Here is a 25,967-nt window from a genome sequence, read left to right on the forward strand (position 1 = left end):
AAAGCAATATTACTGGTTCCACAGTCATAGGCCCATGTCACATGACTGCACCGCTCCGCACTGTCTTTGAAAAAGGACATTTATCCCTCATCTGACCCCAAGATTGTTAAATATCCCAATAATTAAATAAAGGAAGGTTGAAGGGCCCTTTGTCTTAGCAGACCAGAAGAGTACTGTAACCCAGCCTGGGTTATGAAATGCAGATGGCCTTTGTATAGTTCTCATTCAATTTGGTCGGTACAGTCAACAAGGGGGCATGACTGGTCTTAACGTAAAAGAATGTGCCAATTTCCCCCATACTACCAAGTAGCTTCTTTGGATCAAAGCCACAGACAGACACAGATTCAGCCATTTTATGTCTTTGTCCATTTTGAAATTTTTAGAGATAGCAGTGAGTATATCTCAATATATATCTTATTAAAAAATGATACAAAATGAGAATGTAATCCCTCACATTTGACATCTGCCATTTTGCAATGGTTTTCATTTCCTTTATCTGTGTTGTTCTGTACAACTACTCAAATTTGAATTGGTGACTTCTTTCTCAGAATTTCATCAGAAAGAGTTCCCTGGTACCAGGCTTCAGAACACCACCTCCAGTCCAAATACAAGCTCAGGGTTACCATGAAGGACAATGTCCTATCTGGAACCAAAGGTGTTATTCAAGACAAGGATCACAATACAATTGTGAAAGCAAACACTAAAGTGTGCTTATCTTTCATTAGAAATATCAAAGGCAAGTCTGGTTATTCTTTCAAAGATACACAGCTCTCAACACTCAGAGTTATTGAGAAATAGCGATAAGCTCAGTATATTAAGGCGAAGCAGGACACCAGCATTACACTAGCTGCAAAATGGCAAAGCTTCTACTTGGGATCGGTAAGTTTGCATTCACGCTGATATATTTCATGCTTTAGAAATTGTACAACGTTTTCAGGAATTAAATTCGGCATAGAACATCGTGTAGAATCCTCTCCTTACATTGCAATGAAATTAATTCTTATATCACTCTGTGCAGAGGAAGTGTGGTTCTACATATAATAAAAGGCTTAAACAGTTCAATGATAAAAGAATTTCTGTGAATTGCAGTTATTTGTGATTTAATTTCCAAAAGGATTGTCTCTTGACCTATTCGTGATTTGCAGAAAAATTCCCGAATAGAGATTTCACTTTTTTTCATTTGTCATTTCCACGAAATGGGATTAGGCGATGTTGTACAAATCCGGTTTATCACCTGCCCTGAAACCCGCCACTCATGTCCTTTTTCCCTCTCGATTTAATATTCCGATGCTCTTCCATCTTACATAACATGAGCTCCTTGAAAACTGTCTGTATCCGAACTCATTACTCCCCATGCTCACTGATCTGCTTTGGCTCATCGGCTGGTAACAATCTTGTAAATTTCCATCCTTGTACTCAAATCGTTCCATGGCTGCACACTTTCCTATATCTGTAGCCTACTTGAGCTCCACAAACCCCCAAGATCTCTGCCCTCCTCCAAATCTGGCCTGTTGCGCATTTTCACTTTTAAGGTCAGGATTTTCTGGCCAACTCATGATGGGACTCGCCACGGAGCCTCTGGCAGCCCAGCCAAAAGGCCATTGGCTTTTGGAGGGACTGGCTAGTCCGGCCTGTAAACCCTACCAATATGGTAGAATTCGCCAGCCGCTCCTGCTGGCGAGGAACGTAAATCGGCATTAACTTCAGTGGGATTATTCAGTCCCACAGACGGCCGATGGTGAGCATCTCCGCTGCAGGAAAACCTGCTGCAGCTGGCCTGGAGAATTCAGCCCTCAGTCACAGCACCATTATGTCCATGCTGAAGGCCTTGTATCTGGAATTCTGCCCCAAAACATCTGCATTGCTCTGCCACTCTCTCCTTTCCAGGACATGTGTTAAATTTGACCTGTTTGACCACTGGGCCGCATGGTAGCACAGTGATTACACAGTGGTAGCACTTCTGCTTCACAGCTCCAGGGATCCGGGTTCGATTTCCAGCTTGGGTCACTGTCTGTGCGGAGTCTGCATGTTCTCTCCGTGTCTGCGTGTGTTTCCTCCAGGTGCTCTGGTTTCCTCCCGCAAGTCCCGAAAGATGTAGGGCGGTATTCTCCGCCGACTCCAAAAATCGCGGAGGCCGTTGTGAACTCGGCTGAGGTTCACGACGGCCTCGGGGCCCGCTCCCCGCACCTAATTCACCCCCACCCGGGGGGCTAGGAGCGGGCCCCCGGCGTTCCCGGCGCTGGAAATGACGCCCGAACGGCGCTTTGCGGATGTCATCCGCACATGCACAGGAACCCACGCATGCGCGGATAACATCAGCGCGCAGACGACGCGGACCTGTGCATGGGCATGGAGGCATTCTCCACCGCCTCCCGGCAAGATATGGCAGCTTGATCTTGCCGGGCGGCGGAGGGGAAAGAGTGCGTCTGTTTTGGACGCAGGCCCGATGATCGGTGGGCACCGATCGCGAGCCTGTCCCCCCCGGAGCACAGTCGTGGTGCTCCCATCCAAATCGGGCCCCTGGATGTCCCAAACGGGCATCCGGCGCCCGTTTCACGAATGCAGCGACCAGGTGTGGTTGCTGCCGTGGTGAAACGGGCGTGAAGGGCCGGGCGCTTGGCCCATCGGGCTCGTAGAATCGCCGTTCGCCGTGAAAAACGGCGAGCAGCGATTTTTCCGAGTGGTGGGAGGGGAGAATCGCGGGGGCGCCAGGGTGGGCGTAAAAAATGTCGGGAGGCCCTACCACGATTCTCCCATGCCACGTGGGGAACAGAGAATTCCACCCGTGCTGTTAGGTGAATTAGACATTCCGAATTCTCGCTCTGTGTACCCGAACAGGCGTGGGGACAAGGGGATTTCACAGTAAATTCATTGCAGCGTTAATGTAAGCCTACTTGTGACAGTAATAAAGATTATATGTAATAAACATTTCCTTATCTATCCAAATATCTCCTTATTCGGTTTCAATTTTTTGTTTGATAATTACTCCTGTTGGGTTAAAAGCGTTACTTAAACGCAAGTTCTGTTTGCTTTGTTAGATGAATGCCTGAAGCATTTTTGCCAAATTTAGGGGAAATCCTATTGAAATCTTGACCCCGCAGATTTGGGCAACTAGGTCGACCCAATTAAGTTAGCCCAGTGGATCAACCCTTCTTTCATCACTTTGTGCATTCCTGCCATGATATTCACTGGAAAGCTGACAATATTTAAAGTTCAGACTGCAGAATTTTATTCGACTTGCACAAGAACATCATTTCATAAAAATGCTTTAAAAATCAATAGCCCTCCAACGAAACCAGGGATGGAATGTCGTAACATGCCTGTAAGAAAAATGGAAAATAGAGTGAGATATACTTTTGCTAAGACAATGGGCAGGCGTATTTGAAGCAAATGCATTATGACTTTGTGTACTGATGTCCTATGTAGTAATTGCTCAAGTGGCAGTCAGCAAATCTAGTCATCAATATAACCATGCTGCAAGCCAGGTTTATTTAAACAAATGTCAACAAGTCAACGATACATTAATGCACTGAACTCGGGATATAATCTTGTCAATTTGAGCTGAAATGCTGCGGTGAACTTCTGAACATTCAGGTCTCGTTTGTTCCTAATTCTCTTTTCCTGTATCCTTTATTCCAGCGGTGGTCTTGTTGGCATGCCTGGAACTGGGTAAGTCTGTGCAATTTAAAGCTTTAAAAAAATTAAATGTGATGAGTCTGAACACTCTCCCTGATTTCTATTTTATCCCTCGGACAGGGTCTGCCTACAGACTGGTCTGCTACTTTGCAAACTGGGCTCAGTACAGGCCAGGAGCAGCAAAGTACACCCCTGATGACATCGACCCTTGCATGTGCACCCACCTGATCTATGCTTTTGCTGTCATGAAGAACAATGAAGTTAGCACCTATGAGTGGAACGATGTGACTCTCTACAAATCATTTAATGCTCTTAAAGCCAGGTACTAAACGTTGGGAATTAACTCCTGGAATCTAAGTCTTGTTTTAATCAATTATTTAGTCTTCTAGAAAAAATGTAGTGTTCTACGCTTCAATTCCCATATTTTATTTCTTCCTTGTTTTTGAAGTTCCCGTTTTCATTTCCATTTTAACAGGCTGGGGGGCTGTGTAGCCCTCGTCAGTCTTGTTGTCAGGGGACTAAGCATCTGTTGGGTGAGGGAAAATGTATTCCTTTGCTTCCCGTGAGGTAGAAACACACCTCCTTTCAACAAGTCAGTGAAGAATAGAAAACTGCTGTGGAGGCAATTTCAAACTAGCACGTGAATTAGGGCTAACAGTAGTGAGTGAGTTTTGTTCCCTCAACTATTTGTTCTAATTCGACTATTTTGTTTTATTCACAACAGGAATGACAACCTAAAAACACTTCTGTCTGTCGGAGGCTGGAATTTTGGAAGTCGAAAGTAAGATTGAAAGATTATTCGTTGAGGGAAGCATTTTTTTTTCAAATTCTTCATAAAATAACAATGGTTGACGAACAAATATTGTTTTGCTTCCAAATATATGTTGGCAAGGATCATCGACATATGTGGGCGGCTCAAAGAGAACCAAGCAATATCAGCTTTACAATTGTTTCACAGCCAATTTTTACATGGATAATGATTTTTTGTTAACTTCCTCTAAAGATTCAGCGCAATGGTTGCCACAGCTGAAAATCGTCAAACATTCATAAAATCAGCAATTACTTTCCTGCGCAAGTATGGGTTCGACGGCTTGGACATAGACTGGGAGTATCCTGGGTCAAGGGGGAGCCCTTCACAAGACAAGCATCTCTTCACAGTCTTAACACAGGTATTAATAATTGCTTACTGTCACAAGTAGGCTTCAATGAAGTTACTGTGAAAAGCCCCGAGTAGCCACATTCCGACACCTGTTCAGGAGGCTGGTACGGGAATTGAACCCGCGCTGCTGGCCTTGTTCTGCTTTACAAGTCAGCTGCTCAGCCCACTGCGCTAAACAAGCCCCTAGATAGGAGCCCAACTGGCACATTACTAGGTTTAAAATGGTCAAAAGCTACCTCCAGGTTAATTTGATTGTCATTTGTAAATGTAAATAATCTTTATTGTCACAAGTAGGCTTACATTAACACTGCAACGAAGTTACTGTGAAAAGCCCCTAGTCACCACATTCCAGCACCTGTTCGGGTACAGAGGGGGAATTCAGAATTCTCAGCTGGTACAGGAATTGAACCCGCGCTGGTGGCCTTATTCTGCATCACAAACCAGCTGTTTAGCCCACTGAGCTAAATCAGCCCTTGTAGAAAAATGATAAATCATATGAAGTCGGAAACCCAATACTGTCTTCGTGTCAATGACATGTCCTTGTGTGGAGGTGGGAAGCAAATTTGGACATAACTTGGTGGTCTTAGAAAAACCTGCCAGAAATAAATTTTAATGTTAAAATGATCCAAAATCTTGTGGATTAGAAACACATACATGAATAACCTTCGAGTCAATCCACGATTCATTGAGATTTCAATGTTAGCCCATTGAAATCGTTGTAATTAAGTTTCTTTTTTGATTAGATTCCCAATGAGCTTTTATTTCAGAGGGCAGGTATATTTTCCCCCAAATCCTTCCATCTCCACTGTTGAAGACTCAGGCTGGAATAATCTGCTCTCCCTGACGCTTGATTGATTGGTTGGCTTTAATGTATCTGCCCAAACAGTGCATGCTGCCTTATTATAGCGTCATTATGGAACATGTCTAACTGCATCATCCTCACCTGATGTCCCCATATCAAAGTTTAACAGCTATCGTCACTGGACATTGGTCAGGAGCAGGAACTCTAGTTGATCTTTTCGCTTCTCTGATCTCCAGCCCATTGTGATAAAAGAATATTTGCTGGAACTGTTGTTGATCTGCTTAAGCCCGGCTAAAGCTCCAAAACTCTCTGACCCTTGCGTTCTGTATGTCACTGTGCGATGTTTGGCCATGGATACATTTTCAGAACAAAGAACCTCATGCTTCATTGGTCAGAGTTTGAAGCTTCCGTGTTGTGCAAGTCTGTTAATTAAACAAATGACAATTTCTTTTGATTTTTAGGAGCTGGTGGCAGCGTTTGAAGCTGAAGGAAAAAGTATTGGCAAACCAAGACTGTTACTCTCAGCCGCTGTGGCAGCTGGAAAACCCACAATTCAAAGTGCCTATGAGGTTCCTGAGCTGGGAAAGTGAGTATTGCTCTCCATCTTATAGCAGCAACATAGCGAAGATCAGCTCACTGAAAATCAACCATCTTTAATTGGCTCACTACATATAATCGCCATATTCTGTGCTTTGCTTTACTTTAATTTTGAAGGCTAATGAATGTGCTTGTTTCCTCGAGCACCGTCTAAGCTAAATAATGGGCAAAAGTTTCCGTTTGGGAGACGAGTGTTGACGTCGGGATTGAATTGCGTGTGGTTCACATTCCCATTGGGGGTACTATGTCCAGAGCAATTCAGGACATGCTAATGGGCCAGTGCTCTGCCCATGTGAATCTAGAGCAATTCTCATTTGCACTGGGGTCGGATTTGTGAGGGCCAGAATTGGCGCTGGAGATCTTGACAATCTGGAGCTGTTTATAAGCACTCCATTCCCCACACACTCTCATTCCAGCCAAGGAGATGGCCCAGAGAAGAGCTGCTACCCCGATTTGTGGACGCAGAGCTTCACTGAATGTTGGACGCAGTGGAGGAGAGAAGGGACACCCCCTTTCCCTGGGTGGGCAGGAGGCTCCAACCCACTATCCTTAACCGGGCCTCAGCGCCGGCCCTAGGGTTGCTGGCGCCCCGGGCAAGCTGAACTTTGGCGCCCTTGGGGGGGGGGGGGCGAGGGGGGGGGGGGGGCCGAGGGGCGGGGGGGCGGGGCCGAGGGGCGGGGGGGCGGGGCCGAAGGGGGGAGCGGGGGGGGGCGGACCCAAGGGGGGGGCGGACCCGAGGGGGGGCGGGGGGGGCGGACCCGAGGGGGGGGCGGGGGGGGCGGACCCGAGGGGGGGGGCGGGGGGAGCGGACCGAGCGGGGCGGACCGGGGGGGGGGCGCCTTGGGGGAGGGCCCAACTGCGCATGCGCGGGACCCGAGTCTCTGGCGCCCCCCAGCACATGGCGCCCCGGGCGACTGCCCGAGTTGCCGGTGCCTTGAGCCGGCCCTGCCGGGCCTGGGCAGAGATGACCGAGGCAGTGAGCGCCACGTGCCTCAGCAGGTGGACTGGCACACAGGGCAGCTCGGGGGATTCACCGCCTTTGTTCCCCCGGCATCACCCCTGTCCCTCACTCCACACATCACATCCACATCCCCATAGAGGCCAATCAAAAACCACCTGCTTGCAACACCCTCACATCCCACCCTGCACCAAACCCCAAACAGCTGTACCGACCTCTCTGGCCAGGTGCCTTGCACACAGATGGTACAGAACCCCTGTGTCACTCACCATGCATCTCACCATGTCCTTTATGTGTCCCCAAGGAAAGGAAGGCCCATTGCAGAAGGTGGAGGTGAGAGGGGGATGTATGGAGGGGTAGGACAGGGTGGTGGAGCTCCCAGCAGCTAGGCCTCCGAGTTGCCAAATCTGGCGGTGATGAAGTTGCTCACATCATATGAGGCCTGCTGTTCTTCCTCCTCCTCTGCTGTCCCCCCCCCCCCCCCCCCCCCCCCCAACCCCCTGGCACAATGCATGCTGCCTGCGTATCAGGAACAGACGTGCATGATGTGTGGATTGTGGTCACACATCAACCCCACATACAATGAGTGGAAGCCCTTCCCATTGGTGAAGGGCACCCCCTAATAAGCTGGGTGCTTGTCGGAGAAACATGTATTCCGTCGATCACCCACTGGACCTGGGCCATGCCAGCGATGACGGAAAATCCTGCTGCCCAGGCATCCTGGTAATTGGTCTGGATAGAATTTGGTTGTTTCTGGACAGACCAGAAACATTGTCCCTTTTCTGTGCAGCCACCTGGTCTATTTTGATGCCCATATATTAGGGGGCGTCTCTGATTGGACAGACGAGATGTACAAGCAATTTAATGATCTGAAAAATAAGTGAGATTGTTCTCTTTGAACTTCTTTGGTTTCAGATTTCTGGCCCAGTTTGAAAACATTCTCACCTCAACTACTTCAAATAATTCCACGATTAACAGTGGTTAGCTCTATTGCTTCACAGCTCCAGGGTCCCAGGTTCGATTCCCGGCTTGGGTCACTGTCTGTGCGGAGTCTGCAATTCTCCCCGTATCTGCGTGGGTTTCCTCCGGGTGCTCCGGTTTCCTCCCACAAGTCCCGAAAGACGTGGGGCTGGATTTGCCTATTCTGGGGCTATGTCCCAACGCCGGCGTGGAAACGGTGGTGTTTTACGCCAGAAAAAATGGCGTGCAACGGCTATGGATTCCCCGTCAGGCTGGGGGCAAGCACGAAGGCAGCATAGAGCACCCCGCTCTAGCTGCCGATATGGCATGGAGAATTGCCAGGTCCGTGTCAGCACCTGTGCACAGCGGCAGCCTGCAGTGGCCATGCCATGCTACATGGCGGATACCGCTCGCGGACCCCGCCCGCAAAATAGATCCCCCCCCCCCCCCCCCCCCCCGCTTTGGCTGGCTCGCGCACCCCGGACCACCCCCCCACAGTGCCCGCAGCCCCTAATATTGTCCCCCCTGCCCGTAGATCAGTCCTCCCCTGACTGTGGTGGCGCTGGACTGAGTCCACTGCCGTCACGCCAAGTTCACGACTGGTGAGACCGTGACAGACCCACGCTGTCGGGAACTCGGATGGTCAGGGGCGGAGCATCTGTGTGGGGGGGGGGTCCTCAGGCAATGTCCTGAGGCCGTTGATACGTGGCGTGGCGTACTCTCCGTGGTATGCCGCTTTGGAGGGGGCGGAGCATCGTGAAAGAGGCGCCGTTCCCAATTTTGGTCAGGAACTCCGATTCTTCGCCTGATGACCTGTTGCATTTCTCGTGAGACGGAGAGTTTCGTCCAACGCATTTTCTATAATCATATCTAAACCTTCCATTATTTTGAAAGTCTGCACAAGTCTCATCTCAGCCATTTGCCCAGTGTGAACAGATTCCTTCAGCTCAAGCTGTCTTCGTTCTGAAGATCTGGGGCTGGATTCTCCAGTCAGCGATGCCATAATTGCGTTCGGCGATCAGCCAGAGAATCCCTGTTCATGACCAAATCGGGGGCGGCACCCCTTTCACGACGTATCGGCAGCTAGAGTTGGACGCTCTACACTGCTCGGTGCTCCCATCTAGCTACACGGAGGACCAGTGGCCGTTTTCAGGCGTGGATGGGCAGGCACTCTTTCCCAGGGTGGAGGGATCAGTCACCAGGGGGCATAGGTTTAAGGTCCGTGGGGCAAAGTTTAGAGGAGATATGTGAGGCAGGTATTTTTACACAGAGGGTGGGGAGTTCTTGCAATGCGTTGCCAGGGGAGGTTGTGGAAGCAGATACATTAACGGCGTTCAAAAGGCATCTCGACAAACACATGTATAGGATGGGTATAGAGGGATACGGCACAAGGAAGGGCTGAGGGTTTTGGCAAAGGTTGGTATCGTGACCGGTACAGGCTTCGAGGGCCGAAGGGCCTGTTCCCATTCTGTTTTGTTCTTTGTTCTTTGTTCTGCCTTCCTCCTGGACTGGCTTCACAATTGATCCATAAAATATCATTTATTTTCCCTTTCTTACATCACAATGCCTCTTTGACGGTAGCTGATTCCATTGTGTTCGTTGCTCAGATTAAAATTTGTAAATGATCTCAATGTAGTGTTGCCTTTTTCTACCGACTGTAAATATGGCAGTCAGTGAGGTTGCCCTCCTTCCTTTGGATCAGTATTCTAATGCTTGAGTCGCCAGCACAAGGTTCAACCGGCTATCGATCAAAGAGCCAAACACCAGTTGGTTAGTTCAAGGTCAAGGATAGTTTATTTACACCCCATACAATAATCATGCAACATAAACACTACTAGTTAAACTACACCTATCGACTATGACAACCTGTAATTCAGGCATCCGGCTTAGGTCAGAGGAACAGTGGCCATTGTTCGGATCTGTATCTATCGGGTCTGTACAAGTAACTGCTGCTCAGCTAGGCTCATCCGTCTGGTTGCGGGCGTTGAACTTGAACTTGCCTCTGGCAGTGCTGCACTTGGAAGTGGATGTTGCCGGAGCGCCAGGTCCAATACAGGCCGAAAACATGGTGTATTCTCTTTTTATTCTTGGGGGTTTTCGCGCTCTTTTGGGCGGTCCTCCAGTTTGGGTCCCACTAATTGGGCGATTCCTGATCATTGCGTTCAATTCGAACCAATAAATGGGCGGGTGCCTTGATGGCTGGGCATGTCGTAAGTGGTCATTGACCCTGTTGTTTACACTTCCCTAGTACAGGGAGTGGCGCCGAAAGGTCTGGGACTGTATCGGTCGCTCAAGTATCAGCCCTTTGTCTGGTGCAGAGAGGCCATCAAATGCTAATCGGTTGGGGTTTCGATACCGTCTGGATTCCTCACTCGCAAATATACATTTCAGACTATGAGACTGCCTGAATCTCGCATTGTCCGTTTTTCCCGCTATGCTTTGCGACCTTCTCTATTCCTGGTTGTAAATGGCCATCCCAGATGGCTACAGTAGTCAGAAAATATTACTGGATAATTTTTTAAAATCACATTCTCTTTCGTTTGCGAGCTCTGCAATTATGTCACAGGACAGCGTGATTGTTGAGAATATTATCCTTGTCAAAATATTCCATTAACTTATTGTTGAATACTCTTGATCATAGAATCATAGAATTTACAGTGGAGAAGGAGGCCATTCAGCCCATCGAGTCTGCACTGGCCCTTGCAAAGAGCACCCTACCCAAGGTGAACAACTCCACCCTATCCCCATAACCCAGTAACCCCACCCAACACTAAGGGCAATTTTGGACACTAAGGGCAATTTATCATGGCCAGTCCACCTAACCTGCACATCTTTGGACTGTGGGAGGAAACCAGAGCACCCAGAGGAAACCCACGTACACACAGGGAGGATGTGCAGACTCCGCACAGACAGTGACCTAAGCCGGAATCGAACCTGGGACCCTGGAGCTGTGAAGCGATTGTGCTATCCACAATGCTATCGTGCTGCCCTTGATGATGGCCAATGGCCCAGAGTTTGGCATTATATAAAATGGCAGCAAAGAGTCAGAGATAAGGTAAATTCATAAAGGCGATTAAGTAATTCCAAGGAAAATATGAACTCGCCACGTCATGTATCCCCCTGGTGAAAGCAATGAGTTATTTCAATCTCCATTAGGTTCTATTGGAATGTAAGATTCCACCAGGTGGCAGCCCCTGCCCATGAAGTTATTTTTCGTTAATAGGACAAGGAAAACCCTGAGTGATACAAAGACTAAATATATATTTTGCTTGCAAATATATTGATTTCACTTCCTTCTTACAGAACTCTAGACTTTTTCAATCTGATGACGTACGATTTCTATGGTCCATGGAACAGTTTCGCTGGGGAAAATAGTCCTCTTTATGCTCTCCCTAATGCCCAAGGCTATAATAAGTACTTTAATATGGTTCGTATTCATGGATATTATTTATTTCAATTTTAAAATAGCACTTACTTCAATTTTACAACTGAGTGAAATGCTTTGGACTAAATCTTAATGTTGCCAATCTCTGCACAGGCCGGCACCGTAGAAGTCTGGAAGCAAGAGGGGGCTCCTGCAGAGAAACTGAACGCTGGTTTCGCTGGCTATGGCCACTCATTCAGACTGAGCACATCCAACACAGCTCCCGGTGCCCCAGCAAATGGCGCTGGACCGGCTGGGCATTACACACAACAATCTGGTTTCCTGGCTTACTTTGAGGTACTTATGCTGCTGCAAGTTGGCCAAATATCAAAGTTCCTTTGAAATCCTGAATTTTGCCATGAGAATATATATAAGCTTAATTGTCATTCATTACATATCAAGTTCCTCAAGATGTATGAAAGAAGGGAAGGCAATTTAAACGACTAGAGCTTGGGGTGGTTTTCTTTTTACAGAAGCAAAATACTGTAGATGGTGGGAATCTGAAATAAAATCAGAAAATGCTGGGAATACTCAGCAGGTCCGGGAGCGTCCTTGGAGGGAACCAGAGTTCACATTTCTGGCCAATGATCCTTTGTCAGAGCCCCAGGCAGAGCCAGGTTGTGACAAGTTCTTGTCGCAGTTTCGGCTTTGATTCCTCACTCGATTGGGGCAAAGACCAAAATCGAGGCTCCAGCCAAGAGTACACTTGTGCCAATTGTTTTGACGTCCTCTGCATCAGAAGGCCACTGGCATCGGGTGGGATACCCCCTCAGAATGGGATGGTCAAGACTGGAAACTTGTTGCGATGTTGGAAATGGTCGAATGCATGTCAGTAAAAATGTGCTTGTTCATTTTTTTCTCTTCCCGTACCCAGTGGTACACCAGGCAGACTTGCTTATGTCTGTTTCCACTGCTGGTTTTGTAGCCAGAGGAGGGGAGCACATGAAACATGACGGACCAGGCGTCTCTCTCTCACTCTCAGCATTGGGGTGTTGGAAGCATCTTGCAGGTAGATAATAAACCGATTGGCCACGGTATAGAGACACCTCCCTTGGCCATCAGGTCCTGAGGTAAACTAAAGCCTTCCTCCTTAGAGACAGGATGCTGCCCACTGTGCCCTAAGCCTTCCGCACAACAGTTTGTGCAACCGTAGGATTTTGGGGGTTTTGGATTGGGATTAAATTTCAGCAGGAGAGGGTGACTTTGGGTGACACTGTAAAATGAGGCAGGTCAACGCACACACCTATTACACACCAGCCTGCTAAAACTGAGAGAGTTGTGTGACAGATGCCTGAGTCAAACCCTCCCCCTTTTACACAAGCACCCAAAACCTAATCATTCATTCGATTCGAAGCCGGGTGTATCATGCATTACTGTCAGGAAACCCTGAAGAGATAAGTAAACCTGACAGGAACTAATGAGTTTAAGTAGATTTTAACTGTGCTCAAATTACTGCAAACCAGTAACAATTGTCAACTTTGGTGGAAAGGTTGCATCCTAATGTCTCATTCTTTTGACAGATCTGTCTCTTCTTAAAAGAAGCCACCGAGAAATGGGATGCTTCCCAGATGGTTCCTTATGCCTACAAGGGAAATGAATGGGTTGGATACGACAATCCTCGAAGCTTCGAAGGCAAGGTCTGCTGTACATACTGTATACTTTAGAACTGACATCCCAGAAATGTATGATCAATGTGGAGCCCGACCCAATGGCCCACCAAACATCCCCACCAAATCCCCGCACCAATGGCCCCACCCAACACTCCCACCAAATACTCCCATCCAATAGCTCCATGCAATAGCCCCACCCAATACCCCCACCCATTAGCCCAACCCAATGGCTCAACCCAACAGCTCTACCAATAACCCCACACTCCAAGAATACCAATGCAACCATGGTTTTGGTTTCCGATCAATAATTTGAATCATGATCATTTTCAATAAGTACATTTAGTAAATGAACCATATTTTTCTAGTTTGTTGGACACAATTAGGATGATGACATTTGAAATTGCTGCTTTTTAAATTTATGATGCGGAGATACCGGCGTTGGACTGGGGTGAGCACAGTAAGAAGTCTTTCAACACCAGGTTAAAGTCCAACATGTTTGTTTCAAACACTAGCTTTCGGAGCACTGCTATTCTTGGAGTGTGGAGCTATTGGAGCTATTGGGTTGGGCCACTGGGTTGGGCTAATGGGTGGGGGTATTGGGTGGGGCTATTGCATGGAGCTATTGGGTGGGGGTATTTCACCTGAGGAAGGAGCAGTGCTCCGAAAGCTAGTGTTTGAGACGAACATGTTGGACTTTAACCTGTTTTTTTATTTATGATTCATTCCATCACCTGACAATAATGCAGACAATCCATATCTTATTTTTAATTTACCGCTTTGTGCCCAAACCATAGTCTTGGACAGAGACAGCGACAGAGCCAGATTGTGAGAAACTGACACATTTTAGAGTTACATGTGCAGTTATATAATTGAAGTATATATGCTTGAAGAAGGAATACTTTCCACATTCCCACTCAACTCCCATAAAAAGTAACTTTGCATTGCAATGGAGATCTGCGCTTGTCCTTGCAACAATTACACTGAAATCTCTCTTGTCTTACTTTATTATTCTTCGACAGGAATATTTTAGAGGATCGAGAAGTAAATATTTTTGGTTAATACCAGAACAAACTTAGTATCTGCTCATTCATAACTTGTTTTTGCTTATGTGATTTGAGATGCTCGAGACTTTACAGGCACGTTTGAAGAGCAGCCCTCAAGCTAACAGTTGTGATTTTTGTTCTTTCCGATATTGGATTCCAGATCAAATGGTTGAAGACAAGCCAAATTGGAGGAGCAATGATGTGGACGCTTTCTCTGGATGATTTCAGTGGTACTTTCTGCCACCAGGGACATTATCCTCTCATCAGTAAACTACACAATCTTCTTGGAATTAATAAAGGTAATTCCTTGTCATCTTATGAGGAAAGGCTGATGGACTTGAGGTTGTTTTCGTTAGAGAGAAGAAGGTTAAGAGGTGACTTAATAGAGGCATACAAAATGATCAGAGGGTTAGATAGGGTGGACAGCGAGAGCCTTCTCCCGCGGATGGAGGTGGCTAGCATGAGGGGACATAGCCATAAATTGAGGGGTAATAGATATAGGACAGAGGTCAGAGGTGGGTTTTTTACGCAAAGAGTGGTGAGGCCGTGGAATGCCCTACCTGCGACAGTAGTGAACACGCCAACATTGAGGGCATTTAAAAATTTATTGGATAAGCATATGGATGATAAGGGCATAGTGTAGGTTAGGTGGCCTTTAGATTTTTTCCATGTCGGTGCAACATTGAGGGCCGAAGGGCCTGTACTGCGCTGTATCGTTCTATGTTCTATGTTCTATGTTCTATGACTGATTCAACCACCTACGTGTCGTTGCTCAATAGCACCCTTCCTACCACCTTGTTACACCCCTGAATCCCCAACTGACCACTTTCTCCCACTGACAATCCCCTCTAGTGATCACCAACCCCCCCACCTCCCACCCCAACTGAGTACCCTCCCCGACCTTACCATATCCTTATACACTCACCTTCACCCTGGCTTCTCAAAGTGACTGGACCTTTTGATTTCAAAACTTTATAGCAGTTAGTACCACCAAAAAATGTTGGGGCGGGTTTGTCTCCGAGTCAACTGCCCTCACCAGACGGCCTTGGGAATCTTCACTCGGACCTGCAGTGTCCTCGCCCGGTCTGCGTTGACGGGTGGAGTGAAGAAGGGGTGTTTCATCGCTCGGTAAGTAACTAGGAGGTGGTATTTTGACTCTCATTGTCACTCCATGGATGTTATGGTCCTCTGGTGCTAAATCTGATATCAATAATTCAATTGTTAGCTCAATTGTGTGACATGTCATCCCCCACTCTCCTATACTTTCATGGGATGTGAGTGTTGCTGGAAGTGGCAGCATTTAATGCCCAATACTAATTGCCTTTGATATCTTGGGGATCAGGTACCTTCTCAAACTTTTACAATCTATCTGGTGTAGACACACCCAGAGTGCTGTTAGGAATGGAGTTCCAGTTTTTTTTCCCCAAGTGACAGTCAGGGAACAGCAATGTAGCTCCGAGTCAAGATGGTGTGTGGCTTGTAGGGGAGTCTGTAGGTGGTGGTGTTCACATGTATCTGCACCCCCTGTCTTTATACATTCTGGAGGCCAGAGGTTTTAAAGGTGTTCTCGAAGGTTGCTTGGTGGATTGCCCGAGTGCATCTAATGTGTGTTATTCACTGGTGCCACAGTGCAATTAAGGTGGTGGATGAGGCTCTGTCCTGCATGGTGTTGAGTTCCTTGCGTGCTGTCGGAGCTGCACTCCAGGCAAATGGAGTCTAACTCTGGATTGCTGTCCACTTTCAATCACAATTCCTCCATCACTGGTGGTCGTGTCTTCAGGCCCCAAACATTGGAGTTGCCTTTCTACATTTTGCCATCTTTCTACCTCACTTCCTCCTTTTTTCGAAAAACTTACCTTTTTGAGCAAACTCTTGGCTAATATATCCTTCTGTGTTTTATTTTGTTTTACGTTGCTCCTTTGAGGATGTTTCATTATGTTGAAGGTACTCTATGAATATAGGTTGTCATCGCCATGGGAGCTCATTTGCAAGTTTCAGTTTTAATGAAACAGAGTGTTGCTTAGTTCTGCAAGGTGAATAAAACTATGTTTATAATCTGGATTGTTTGCAAGGGTTCCAGTGGGGTCAGAGGTGACTGCTAAGTCTGACCTTCATCTGAAAGGTTCTGTGGTAAGTGGGACAGATTACGCAACATAATTGGGTTTTGGACGTGCTGCTGACCCAGGATTATCTCTCTGTGCACTTTCTCTCTTCCTCTGAAATGGACTTGCTTTCAAAGGAGGATCTTGCGGTTAAGTTTCGATCGCACCAAAAGCAGGTGCCACAGGTGAGCTTCCCCCAGAACCTGGACTTGATATAAAACTCCTACATGAAGCCTTTAGTGTCCTTGTAGTGCCTCCTGTGGTGACCCTGAGAGTGAAACCCAATCTCAAGCTCTCCACAGAAGAATGACTTTTGTCCATAATTGTCAGGAATTTTTGGTACATGACCCGTACAACGCAGTTAATGGGACTGTTGATCTGATCCTTGACCAGACCCTGGGAAATGTGGGGAAATCCAATTTGGGATAAATAACATTTTGTTTCATGCAAATAAAGTTTGAGATTCAAGGTACTCACTAACTGAATAAAACCACAAATTTCCACTGATTTTGAACAAACAAAAATAAACATTACTAGCCAAGTACAGAATGATAAAATAATTTACAATATCTATCTTATACTCTAACATTCAGGGGAAGTATAAGGTACACATTAATTAGCAGGGGTACTGTGGCCGAACACACCACAATAAATGACAGATGCGACTAAACCTGATTCCGCGGATTTCTCAACAACCCACATAGATATTTATCTCACTGTGACCTAACCAATGTCATTGAAATTTCACCTTTCTCATGAAGGTTTCTAGTCCTCACATTTCACCTTTGAATTCTCTCAAAAAGCCACTTGGATGGCGTCATCATTGCCCCACCTCACAGGGTTTCAATGTTGCTTTGGATTTGTGAGTATACTCAAGCTTCACCTTCCAAGTACAATTTCAGATCTTTGGCAATGCCACTCAGAACACCACTGACTCAGGACCCAATGACTCGGAGCACAGAGTCACCAAACTTTGGCCGCCTTCCTGATATTCCCATAGAACCCCTCATTGTAGAAGGAGGCCATTTGACTCATCGAGTCTGGAGTAACCCTCTGAAAGAGCACTCTACTCCCTTGACTGGCTGGTTTAGCACAGTGAGCTAAACAGCTGGCTTGTAATGCTGAACAAGGCCAGCAGCGTGTGTTCAATTTCCGTACCGGCCTCCCCGAACAGGCACCGGAATGTGGTGACTAGGGGCTTTTCACAGTAACTTCATTGAAGCCTACCTGTGACAATAAGCAATTATTATTATTATTATCATCCCCATAACCGCACTGAACCTGCACATGTTTGGATTGGAGCACCCGGGTAATAACCACGCAGAAACGGGGAGAACGTGCAAACTCCACAAGACAGTCACCCAAGGCTAGAATTGAATCCGGGTCCCTGGAATTGTGAGGCAGCAGTGCTGACCACTGTGTCAGCGGACCACCCTTAAAGGACTCCCTTTTAGCCAACCTTACTTAAAGTTTGCTCTCTACCACTCTTTCTTTAATTCAGAGTCTATTTCTCTGCCTCTGGAATCTATTTCAGTCCCCTGTCTTTATTTGCCTTGCCTGGGATCTTCCTTTTTAGGACCTCTTCTTATCTCCCTCCCTGATTTCTGACCATCCCCCTCCCATGTCCTGCTCTGTGAGACATTCACTGGACAATGCCGCCCTCTGCCAGGTCCCCTGATCTGTTTTGTCGCACTGTTCAGTTTTTATTTATTCTCTGCAGGTGCACAGGGCCAGTCCTCGGCCTGTAGAATGTAAAACAACCAATGTGTGCATGTGCGGCCATTTCCTGGTGGAATCCTATGCAGAACGCCAGAGGTTTATCAGGAATCAGAGTTAGAAACTGCTTCATGCTCAACAAACTTCCTGGACTCTGTCTTGATTAGAACTGAAGGCAATTTGTCTGCTAGCAGTCAGTGACTCATGGCTGAGGTCACATGATACATTAATCCAAGTAAGACCTTCAGTACATGGTTACTTTTCAATTCAAATGTCACATTTGGTGATGTTCCCTCTCTGGGAAGTGTTGCTCACTTGTTACCATGGTGACTGTTGTTCAATTTCCATTGTTGTTGACCAGTAGACATGAGGGACTGATCGTTGTTCTGTACTCTGTGCCGTTGGTCAGATCCCACCTTCCTAACCAGCTGCCAGCAGTGAATGGACAGCTTCTCGAGTTGTATATTTATGCCTGTGCTTGCATTGATATATTTGGTTGCTCACATCCACCATGTACAATCGAGGTGACAACTGCTCTGCATTCGACCCTTCGAAGCCTGTTCCGCCATTCATCATGATCATGGTTGATCACCCAACTCAATAGCCTAATCCCACTTTCCCCCCTATCCTTTGATCCCCTTTGCCCCAAGTGCGATATCTAACTGCTTCTTGAAACAGTTTTGGACTCAGCTACTTCCTATGATAATGAATTTCACAGGCTCCCCATCTCTGGGTGAAGAAATTCCTCCTCATCTTTGTCCTAAATGGTCTATCCATATCCTCAGACTGTGATCCCTGGTTCTGGACACCACCACCATCAGGAACATCCTTCCTGCATCTACCCTGCCCAGTCCTGTTAGAGTTTTAAAGGTTTTTATGCGACCCCCCCCCCCTTAATCTTCTGAACTCTAGCGAATATAATTAGAGTCAATTCGAGTCAGTTTCTCCCATATGTCCATCCTGCCATCCCAGGAATCAATCTGCATTCCCTTTAGAGCAAGAACATCCTTCCTAAGATAAGGAGTCCAAAACGGCATACAAATTCCAGCTGTGTCCTCACCAAGGCCCTGTATAATTCCAGCAAGACTGCGCCTGTGCTAACGGGTATCTTACAATCTCGTTGGTTGTCACTGAAGGCAGCTGGTCAAACTCCCAGTATTCAGAATAGTAGCCTCAGGTGACAAGATAAGCAGGTCTTCCTAGAATGAAGAAGGCTACTCTCAGCTTCACCCATGGTCTGTCTGAGATGTCCTCTCTCATCAACAACTCTCTAGCTTGTTTAGCTTGATACTCCTCACAGGCACTGCACTGGCTGACGTGGTCTTTAATTTCATTATTCATGTTTGGGCAGGAGAGCACTTCTGTTGTCTTCCTCACTCTCAACTCAATCTCTTGATGGCTTGCATGGATGTGCTTCAGCATCTACCTTCTCACCCCTTCGGGATAATGACTGTATTTCCTTTGTTTCAATTTGGTCTGTTAATTCGTGTCTACATGCCCACTACACTCTTGTGACCACACATATGTCCTTGATGCTCTCAGGCTATCCAATGACCACTACTTCTTGCAACAGTTGTAGAATTGCATCTTGTTGGGTAGTTCGCTTGATTTGAGAAAGCCACTTTTCTGTAAGATTCAATGTCTCTGCGTGGTTGCCGTTTTTCAAGCTAGACTTGAGGGCAGCTGGAACTCTCCTCAGCAGATGCTGAATTGGTTTGCCATTCACATCTATTTTGGGATGATATTCACCAGGTAGACTTGCAAGTCCTATAAACAAATCTCTGTACACCTCGAGAGTCCATTCGACGGTCAATGGTTTTGTGCACTGTGACACATTAGAAATCTGCTTTGGAATGTTCAGGGTTATTGTCCAAGCTTTAGAGTTGATCAAGTTGAGATGAGTGACATTTGCTTCCTGTCTTCATTCTTGAAATGGCATTGGGAGTTCAGATTAACCTCATGTAGCCTCAACATTACTTTTGAGGGTTATATTTTTGGATGGCGATGTTGAGCCACTTTGTACAGGTCTCTGAAGGTCAGGGTGTAGCAAAATGCACCATTGTCTATCTGACATTTGATGCTATCCTTCTGTGGTCATCATTCTAACAGTCACAAATAATTTATCACATATAGACCTGAAGGAGTCACCTTGTTGAATGGTGTATAGTCATTCATCAGAATCTTCAGCTGGTATCTCTCCAGTGGCCCTCTGCGCAGACTTGCTCTGCTTATTTGCAGCCAAACTCTTGTGTGTAAAATGATTCAGCTTCTTGCACTTAGAACGCTGCTTACAGTCAGTGCCTCAAGCAGAGGTCACATGACGGTGGCAAGCCAGGTAGGGCCTTTAGTATATGACTGCATTTCAATCCAAAAACTGAGCAACGCGCTAAAGAAGGTAAGTATCAGTTTCTTAACACTGTCTGAATCTGGTGTGGATACTTGGCATTCCAGCTCAGAGCATCTCAGCCTTGGGTATTTAGTTATGCCATCTAATTAACAGAGTGTGGTGAATGTATTCACTATAATGCATACATGATACTGTAACCTGTGACCTATGACCTGGAAGTGGTGATATGAACTGCTTCCAGGTACTGTACTGTAACCCCGATATGGCTCCGTCTCTGGCTCCGCCTACACCGGGGTCATATATAAGCCGGCCTCTTGTGGCCGGCATTCATTCTGCACTACTGACTCTGACTAGACACTTTCATGACTAATACAGCCAACTGTTCATTTGCTCTCTCTGCCTCACTGTGAATTGAAGGGATATCACAGAGGTTTCTGAAAGCAGCTCAAGTAAAGTGGGTTCAGCTACTTGGCATGACGCTGGTACACAGTCCATGTCTTGCATGGGTAGAGTGGAGTGGGCAGGTTCTGTAGAACCAGAGAAACATAGAATCCCTACAGTGCATAAAGAGGCCACTCAGCCCATCGGGTCTGCACTGACCCTCTGAAAGAGCATTCCAATGTACGCCCATTCCTCTGCCATATCCCCATAAACCTGTAACCCCATCTAACCTTTGGACACGAAGGGTAATTTAGCATGGCCAATCCACCTGACCGGCACATCTTTGGGACTTGTGGGAGGAAATCGGAGCACCCGGAGGAAACCCACGCACACATGGGGAGAACGTGCAGACTCTGCACAGTCACCCGAGGCCGGAATTGGACCCGGGTCCCTGGAGCTGTGAGGCAGGATTGCTAACCACTGTGCCACCATGCGAAACTTTCAGTTTGGTAAGTAGACTTACTTCTCTTCACTACCAAACTGGTGTTTGAAGTCTGACGAAGGCTGTGCTCGATTTGGCAATTCTTGTGTCTGTCCGGGCAGTGAAATGGGCAGTGAGCTGCTGGGGTATCTAGAGTGTACAAGTGGAATGTTCCAATATATTCAACAGCCTAACCTGCGGCCCACAAATGATTGCTAAGCGCAGGAAAAGGCCGGGGATTTCCTTCTGGGGCTGCAGGAACTTTTACTGGTTTTCGCAGAAAACAATGTATGCGCCTGCCAGCTCACAGCCAAACTCTTCCTGGTGGTGGCAGGCTGACTTCCGGCCTTCTCACAGCACGGTACCACAAGTGGATAACACTGTGGCTTCACAGCTCCAGGGTCTCAGGTTCGATTCCCAGGCTGGGTCACTGTCTGTTCGGAGTCTGCACGTTCTCCCCGTGTCTGCGTGGGTTTCCTCCGGGTGCTCCGGTTTCCTCCCACAGTCCAACAATGTGCAGGTTAGGTGGATTGGCCATGATAAATTGCCCTGAGTGATCAAAAAGGATAGGAGGGGTTATTGGGTTAAGGGGATAGGGTGGAAGTGAAGGCTGAAGTGGGTCGGTGCAGACTCAATGGGCCGAATGGCCTCATTCTGCACTGTATGTTCTATGGTCTAAGTTGACCATCTGCAGTGGGATGCCCATGCGGTGCCCACTGCTCAATGGCAGCAATTAAACAAAACTGCTTTTGTGCATGTAACACAGGGACAACCTCTGACCTCAAATCTGTTTAAGGTGGAATTTAATTTTTAATATGTCAGCTCACTTTAATTTTTAACCAAACTGTCAATCAATGAAAGTTGCTTCCTTCTAGGGTGTGTGGCTCCTCCTCTTCCCACCACTCCAGGGTCTAAGACGAGTCCAGGTAACCCTGAATTTTGTACTGGGAAATCCAGTGGTATTTACCCTGACCCAAAGAATAAGAACATTTACTATCAATGTGTTGATGGACGGACCTACGTGGAAAATTGTGACACTGGATTAGTCTTCGACCCGTCCTGCAAATGCTGCACATGGTCCTGAAATAAAGAGGTACATGTACTCCACTGATATATCTGACAATGTTGTTTGGATTGATGTGGGTCTGGGTTCACTTCTAAATTCAGAGGCTGTCAGTCATCGTTGGGATATCAACTTGGTGGAGAGAAAAAGACCAAGATCTGAGCAGTTGGCCTTCGACCTTCCTGAGAGTCCTGGGTCAAGCACAGAAGGAGGCAGTTGGGCCTGTGTGTGGGTTTGCTGCACACTGACCCTTCCTCATCCTTTCCGCTTCTTCCTGTAGGTTTCTTTCCCCATCAGCTGCCTCCGATTCCCTGTTGAAATTCACAGTTTAATTTCCCTCCCCTGTCTTTACAGGCAGCGCATTCCAGATTGTGACCACGTACAGCATCAAGAAATCTTTCCTCATGTTGCCCTTGTATTTTTTTCAAACATGTTCAATCTGTGCCATTTGACTCCTGATTGTCCAGCAAGAAAGGTAGCGTGTGTAGAGCCTTTCATGATCTTCACATGTCCTAAAGGGCTGAACATTCAAGGAAGTCTGGTTACTGCTGTAATGTCGAAAACACAGCAGCCAATCAGACGTTTTATAATGCCTGAAAATCTACCTTTTGTTTTAGTGATTTTTAAACTAAATTTCTTTCCGATAAGGGGTAATTTAGTGTGGCCAATCAAACCGAGCCTACATATCCTTGAATTGTGGGACTGAGACCCATACAGTCACGGGGAGAACGTGCAAACTTCGCATAGACAGTGACCCGGGGCCAGGATAGAACCTGGGTCCTCGGCGCTGTGAGGCAGCAGTGCTAACCACTGCACCACCGTGCCGCCCTTGTTTTAGTGATTTCGATTAAGGAATAAATATTGACCAATAGCGCTATGAGATCTTTCACACCCACCTGAGAGAACAAGCAAGGCCTCAGTTTTGTTTTCTATCTGATAGGTGTAGTCCTACAGTGCAGGACTCTCTCAGCACTGCACGCGAATGTCACCTTCCATTTTGTACTCAAGCATCTGGAGTGCGACTGTGACCCCACAACCTTCTGACATGAGGGTCAAAGTGCTGCTGACTGAGGGGAACACATTGAGTAGAATTATCCAGCCCCGCCCACCATGGGAATTGTCGCGTTTGGGAGGGAAAGTTTGACGGACCAGGAAAAGCTTTGTTGTTGTTAAGTGGGAACATTGTGGATTTTATTCTCATGCCAGTGGCTTAACTTTAATGTTTTGACGTTGGGCTCTAACAAACTCTTGATTTGTTTCCAGCCTGTAGCTGATTTACAGCAATGGAGCTCCAACTGACCTTCAGTTTAATCAATGAGTTTCACCATTTGTTGGAGCAAAAGCCATCAAGATGCTTCTTCGAAGAATGTAGTCTTCAGTAAAGATCATGATTGAACTGGAAAATAAAATCATTTACAGATCTGGTTAATTTGTGTTCAAATAAATTATGATCCTGTAACGTTTTTGTACACCAAAATGCTCTGTGCAAACAATTCCCTTCTGTGCAGAGACTGTTAGCTACGGTTGCAAGAGGATTTCAGTTCAGAAGCAGCGATATCCTTCTGCAGTTATGCAGGGCCTTGGTGAGACCACACCTGGAGTATTGTGAGCAGATTTGGACTCCCTACCTATGAAAGGATATACTTGCCATTGAGGCAGAGCAGCAGAGGTTCACTTGGCTGATACTGGGGTTGGTGGGATTGTCCTACGAGGAGAGATTGGTTCGACTGGGCCAGTATTCACTGGAATTTAGAAGGATGAGGGGAGATCTGATTGAAATGTACAAAATTCTAACAGGGCTGGATAGACGAGGTGCCAGGGGAATCTAGAAACAGGGGGCACAGTCTCGGGATACGGGGTAGACCATTTCGGACTGAGATGAGGAAAGATTTCTTCACTCAAAGAGTGGTGAACCTGTGGAATTCTCCACCACAGAAGCCTATGGAGGCCACATCACTGATAGTATTCAAGCCTGAGATAGGTCATTCTTTAGATTTTTATGGCATCAAGGGGTGTGGGGAGAAAGTGGGAATATGGCATTGAGATGGGGAATCAGCCATGATCATTTGAATGGTGCAGCAGCCTTGAAGGGCTGAATGGCCGACTCCTTTCCCGAGTTTCTATATTATCCAATTCTGTTTTATGTTGACAGTTAAAAAGAAATATACCAAAATACCATGGGATGAGGCCATTCTGCCCAATCAGTCTGTCCTGGATTCTATCTTCACACGAGCAGGTCTGAATCACAGTTGCTGCCCTTTTTCCATTTCCCTGCTTAAATTTAATGAAATGAGATCCAGGTTCACCATGGCATCAGCAGTCAAATGTACACCACCTACTGCTGGGTGTAGGACCAGTCCATTCAGCCCCTCGAGTGTGCTTCACCCTTCAGTTGGACCTGAACCGACCATGAGCCTAGAACCACCGACACCGCTTGATGGCAAAACACTTCATAGGGGAGTTGTGACGGGTGGGAACTGAATTTAGCTTAACGGAAAATGTCACTCTGCCAGTGGAAATTAGGCTGGAATTAAGCTCTCCTAACTTTGATGGCAGGCTAAAGGTGAGTTGAGTTTCTCGCTGATCTTTGTTGGGAACCACATTTGCCCTCAAGGTGCCAAAATAAAATCGGAGGCGATGGGAGTGAGGGAGAAAAAAAATCCATTGGCGGAGGTCATACCAAAAACACCTTTATCTCGGCAAATTGTTCACCTTGAAGGGCAAAGAACATTCTGGAGGAATTTGTGATTTTTAAAGCGTGTTAGGCTTAAGGCTGGAATCTGAAACAAAAACAGAAAATGCTGGACAATCTCAGTCGGACTGATCGCACCGGCAGAGAGGGAAAGGAGCTGACGTCTCGAGTCTGCAGGACTTTTCATCAAAGCTCAAAGTCATCCAGACTCGAGACGTTAGCTCCATTCTCTCTCTACCGATGCTGTCAGGATGACTGAGATTGTCCAGTATTTTATGTTTCGGCTCAAGAATCCGGAAACTTCTTGACCTCGGTGGATTGTTTACAAAGGGGTCATTTGGTGGAACACGTCTGGAAAACTGTTTGAAAGCTCATCGGCTATTTTGCTTTGCTTGGAAACCAGAAGGATCAACAGCAAGAAGACAATAGACGTGATCTAACTGAATGGTAACAGAGTCCCACAATGAGCACATTGAACTGGGTGCTTTAACTGGGCGCGCATAGTGCAGAGACACACCAGGCTATCTATCACGACTCTGGCTGTAATCGGGGCGTCAGTGGGGAGTAGCCTGACAAGGCTGTACTTTGTCCCATTTCTGTACCAACAAGCTCCAGTATCCGGAACTGCTCAGTGCAGGAGGAGATCGGGACACCATTTAGAAATGGCATCCCTCAACGCAACCCCCGAATCCCCAACTCACCTATCAGGGGTCCTCTGGCCCCCCCACACCACTGCAGGGCACCCCCGGGCCTGATCCCCACCACAGGAAAAATTCCAGCTTGGCACCACCAGCCTGGCAGCCCCCCTACCATCTGGCAGTGGCACCTGGGCACCTTGTCAGTGCTAGTCTGGCACCTAGGTGGCATTAGGGTGCCAGGCTGGCAGCGTCAAGTTACTCAGGAGGCACAAGAGGCAAGTGCCTGGGGGCAATCCCCTGTGATACCCCCACTGGTACCCTTCCATGTCCCCATTTATGGAGAGCAGCGCTGGACAGC

The 25,967-nt window shown here is 47.0% G+C and overlaps 1 protein-coding gene across 2 annotated transcripts; it reads left to right on the forward strand.

The window, feature by feature from the left end:
* Positions 1-733: 733 nt before the first annotated feature.
* LOC119978456 (acidic mammalian chitinase-like) lies at positions 734-23,708 on the forward strand. 2 transcript variants are annotated; one of them, XM_038820112.1, is made up of 12 exons: positions 734-879; positions 3,640-3,669; positions 3,757-3,958; positions 4,361-4,417; positions 4,640-4,805; positions 6,059-6,183; positions 11,416-11,539; positions 11,651-11,833; positions 13,057-13,173; positions 14,350-14,488; positions 22,092-22,309; positions 23,543-23,708. In XM_038820112.1, exons 1-11 carry the CDS (start codon positions 855-857, stop codon positions 22,298-22,300), a joined length of 1,377 nt encoding a protein of 458 aa, XP_038676040.1. In that variant the 5' UTR covers positions 734-854; the 3' UTR covers positions 22,301-22,309; positions 23,543-23,708. The 2 variants fall into 2 exon arrangements, with proteins under 2 accessions (XP_038676040.1, XP_038676041.1); XM_038820113.1 differs by lacking the exon at positions 734-879 and having other exon boundaries at positions 3,757-3,957; positions 4,359-4,417.
* The last annotated feature ends 2,259 nt before the right edge of the window (positions 23,709-25,967 follow it).

This window comes from Scyliorhinus canicula, chromosome 15, assembly GCF_902713615.1.
Source record: "Scyliorhinus canicula chromosome 15, sScyCan1.1, whole genome shotgun sequence".
Taxonomy (NCBI): domain Eukaryota; kingdom Metazoa; phylum Chordata; class Chondrichthyes; order Carcharhiniformes; family Scyliorhinidae; genus Scyliorhinus; species Scyliorhinus canicula.

Excerpts from the sequence above, each read along its gene's own strand:
- LOC119978456 (XM_038820112.1), top strand. The coding sequence starts at position 855 with ATGGCAAAGCTTCTACTTGGGATCG. Across the intron at positions 880-3,639 it reads AAAGCTTCTACTTGGGATCG|CGGTGGTCTTGTTGGCATGC; the intron begins GTAAGTTTGCAT and ends CCTTTATTCCAG. Across the intron at positions 3,959-4,360 it reads TTTAATGCTCTTAAAGCCAG|GAATGACAACCTAAAAACAC; the intron begins GTACTAAACGTT and ends TATTCACAACAG.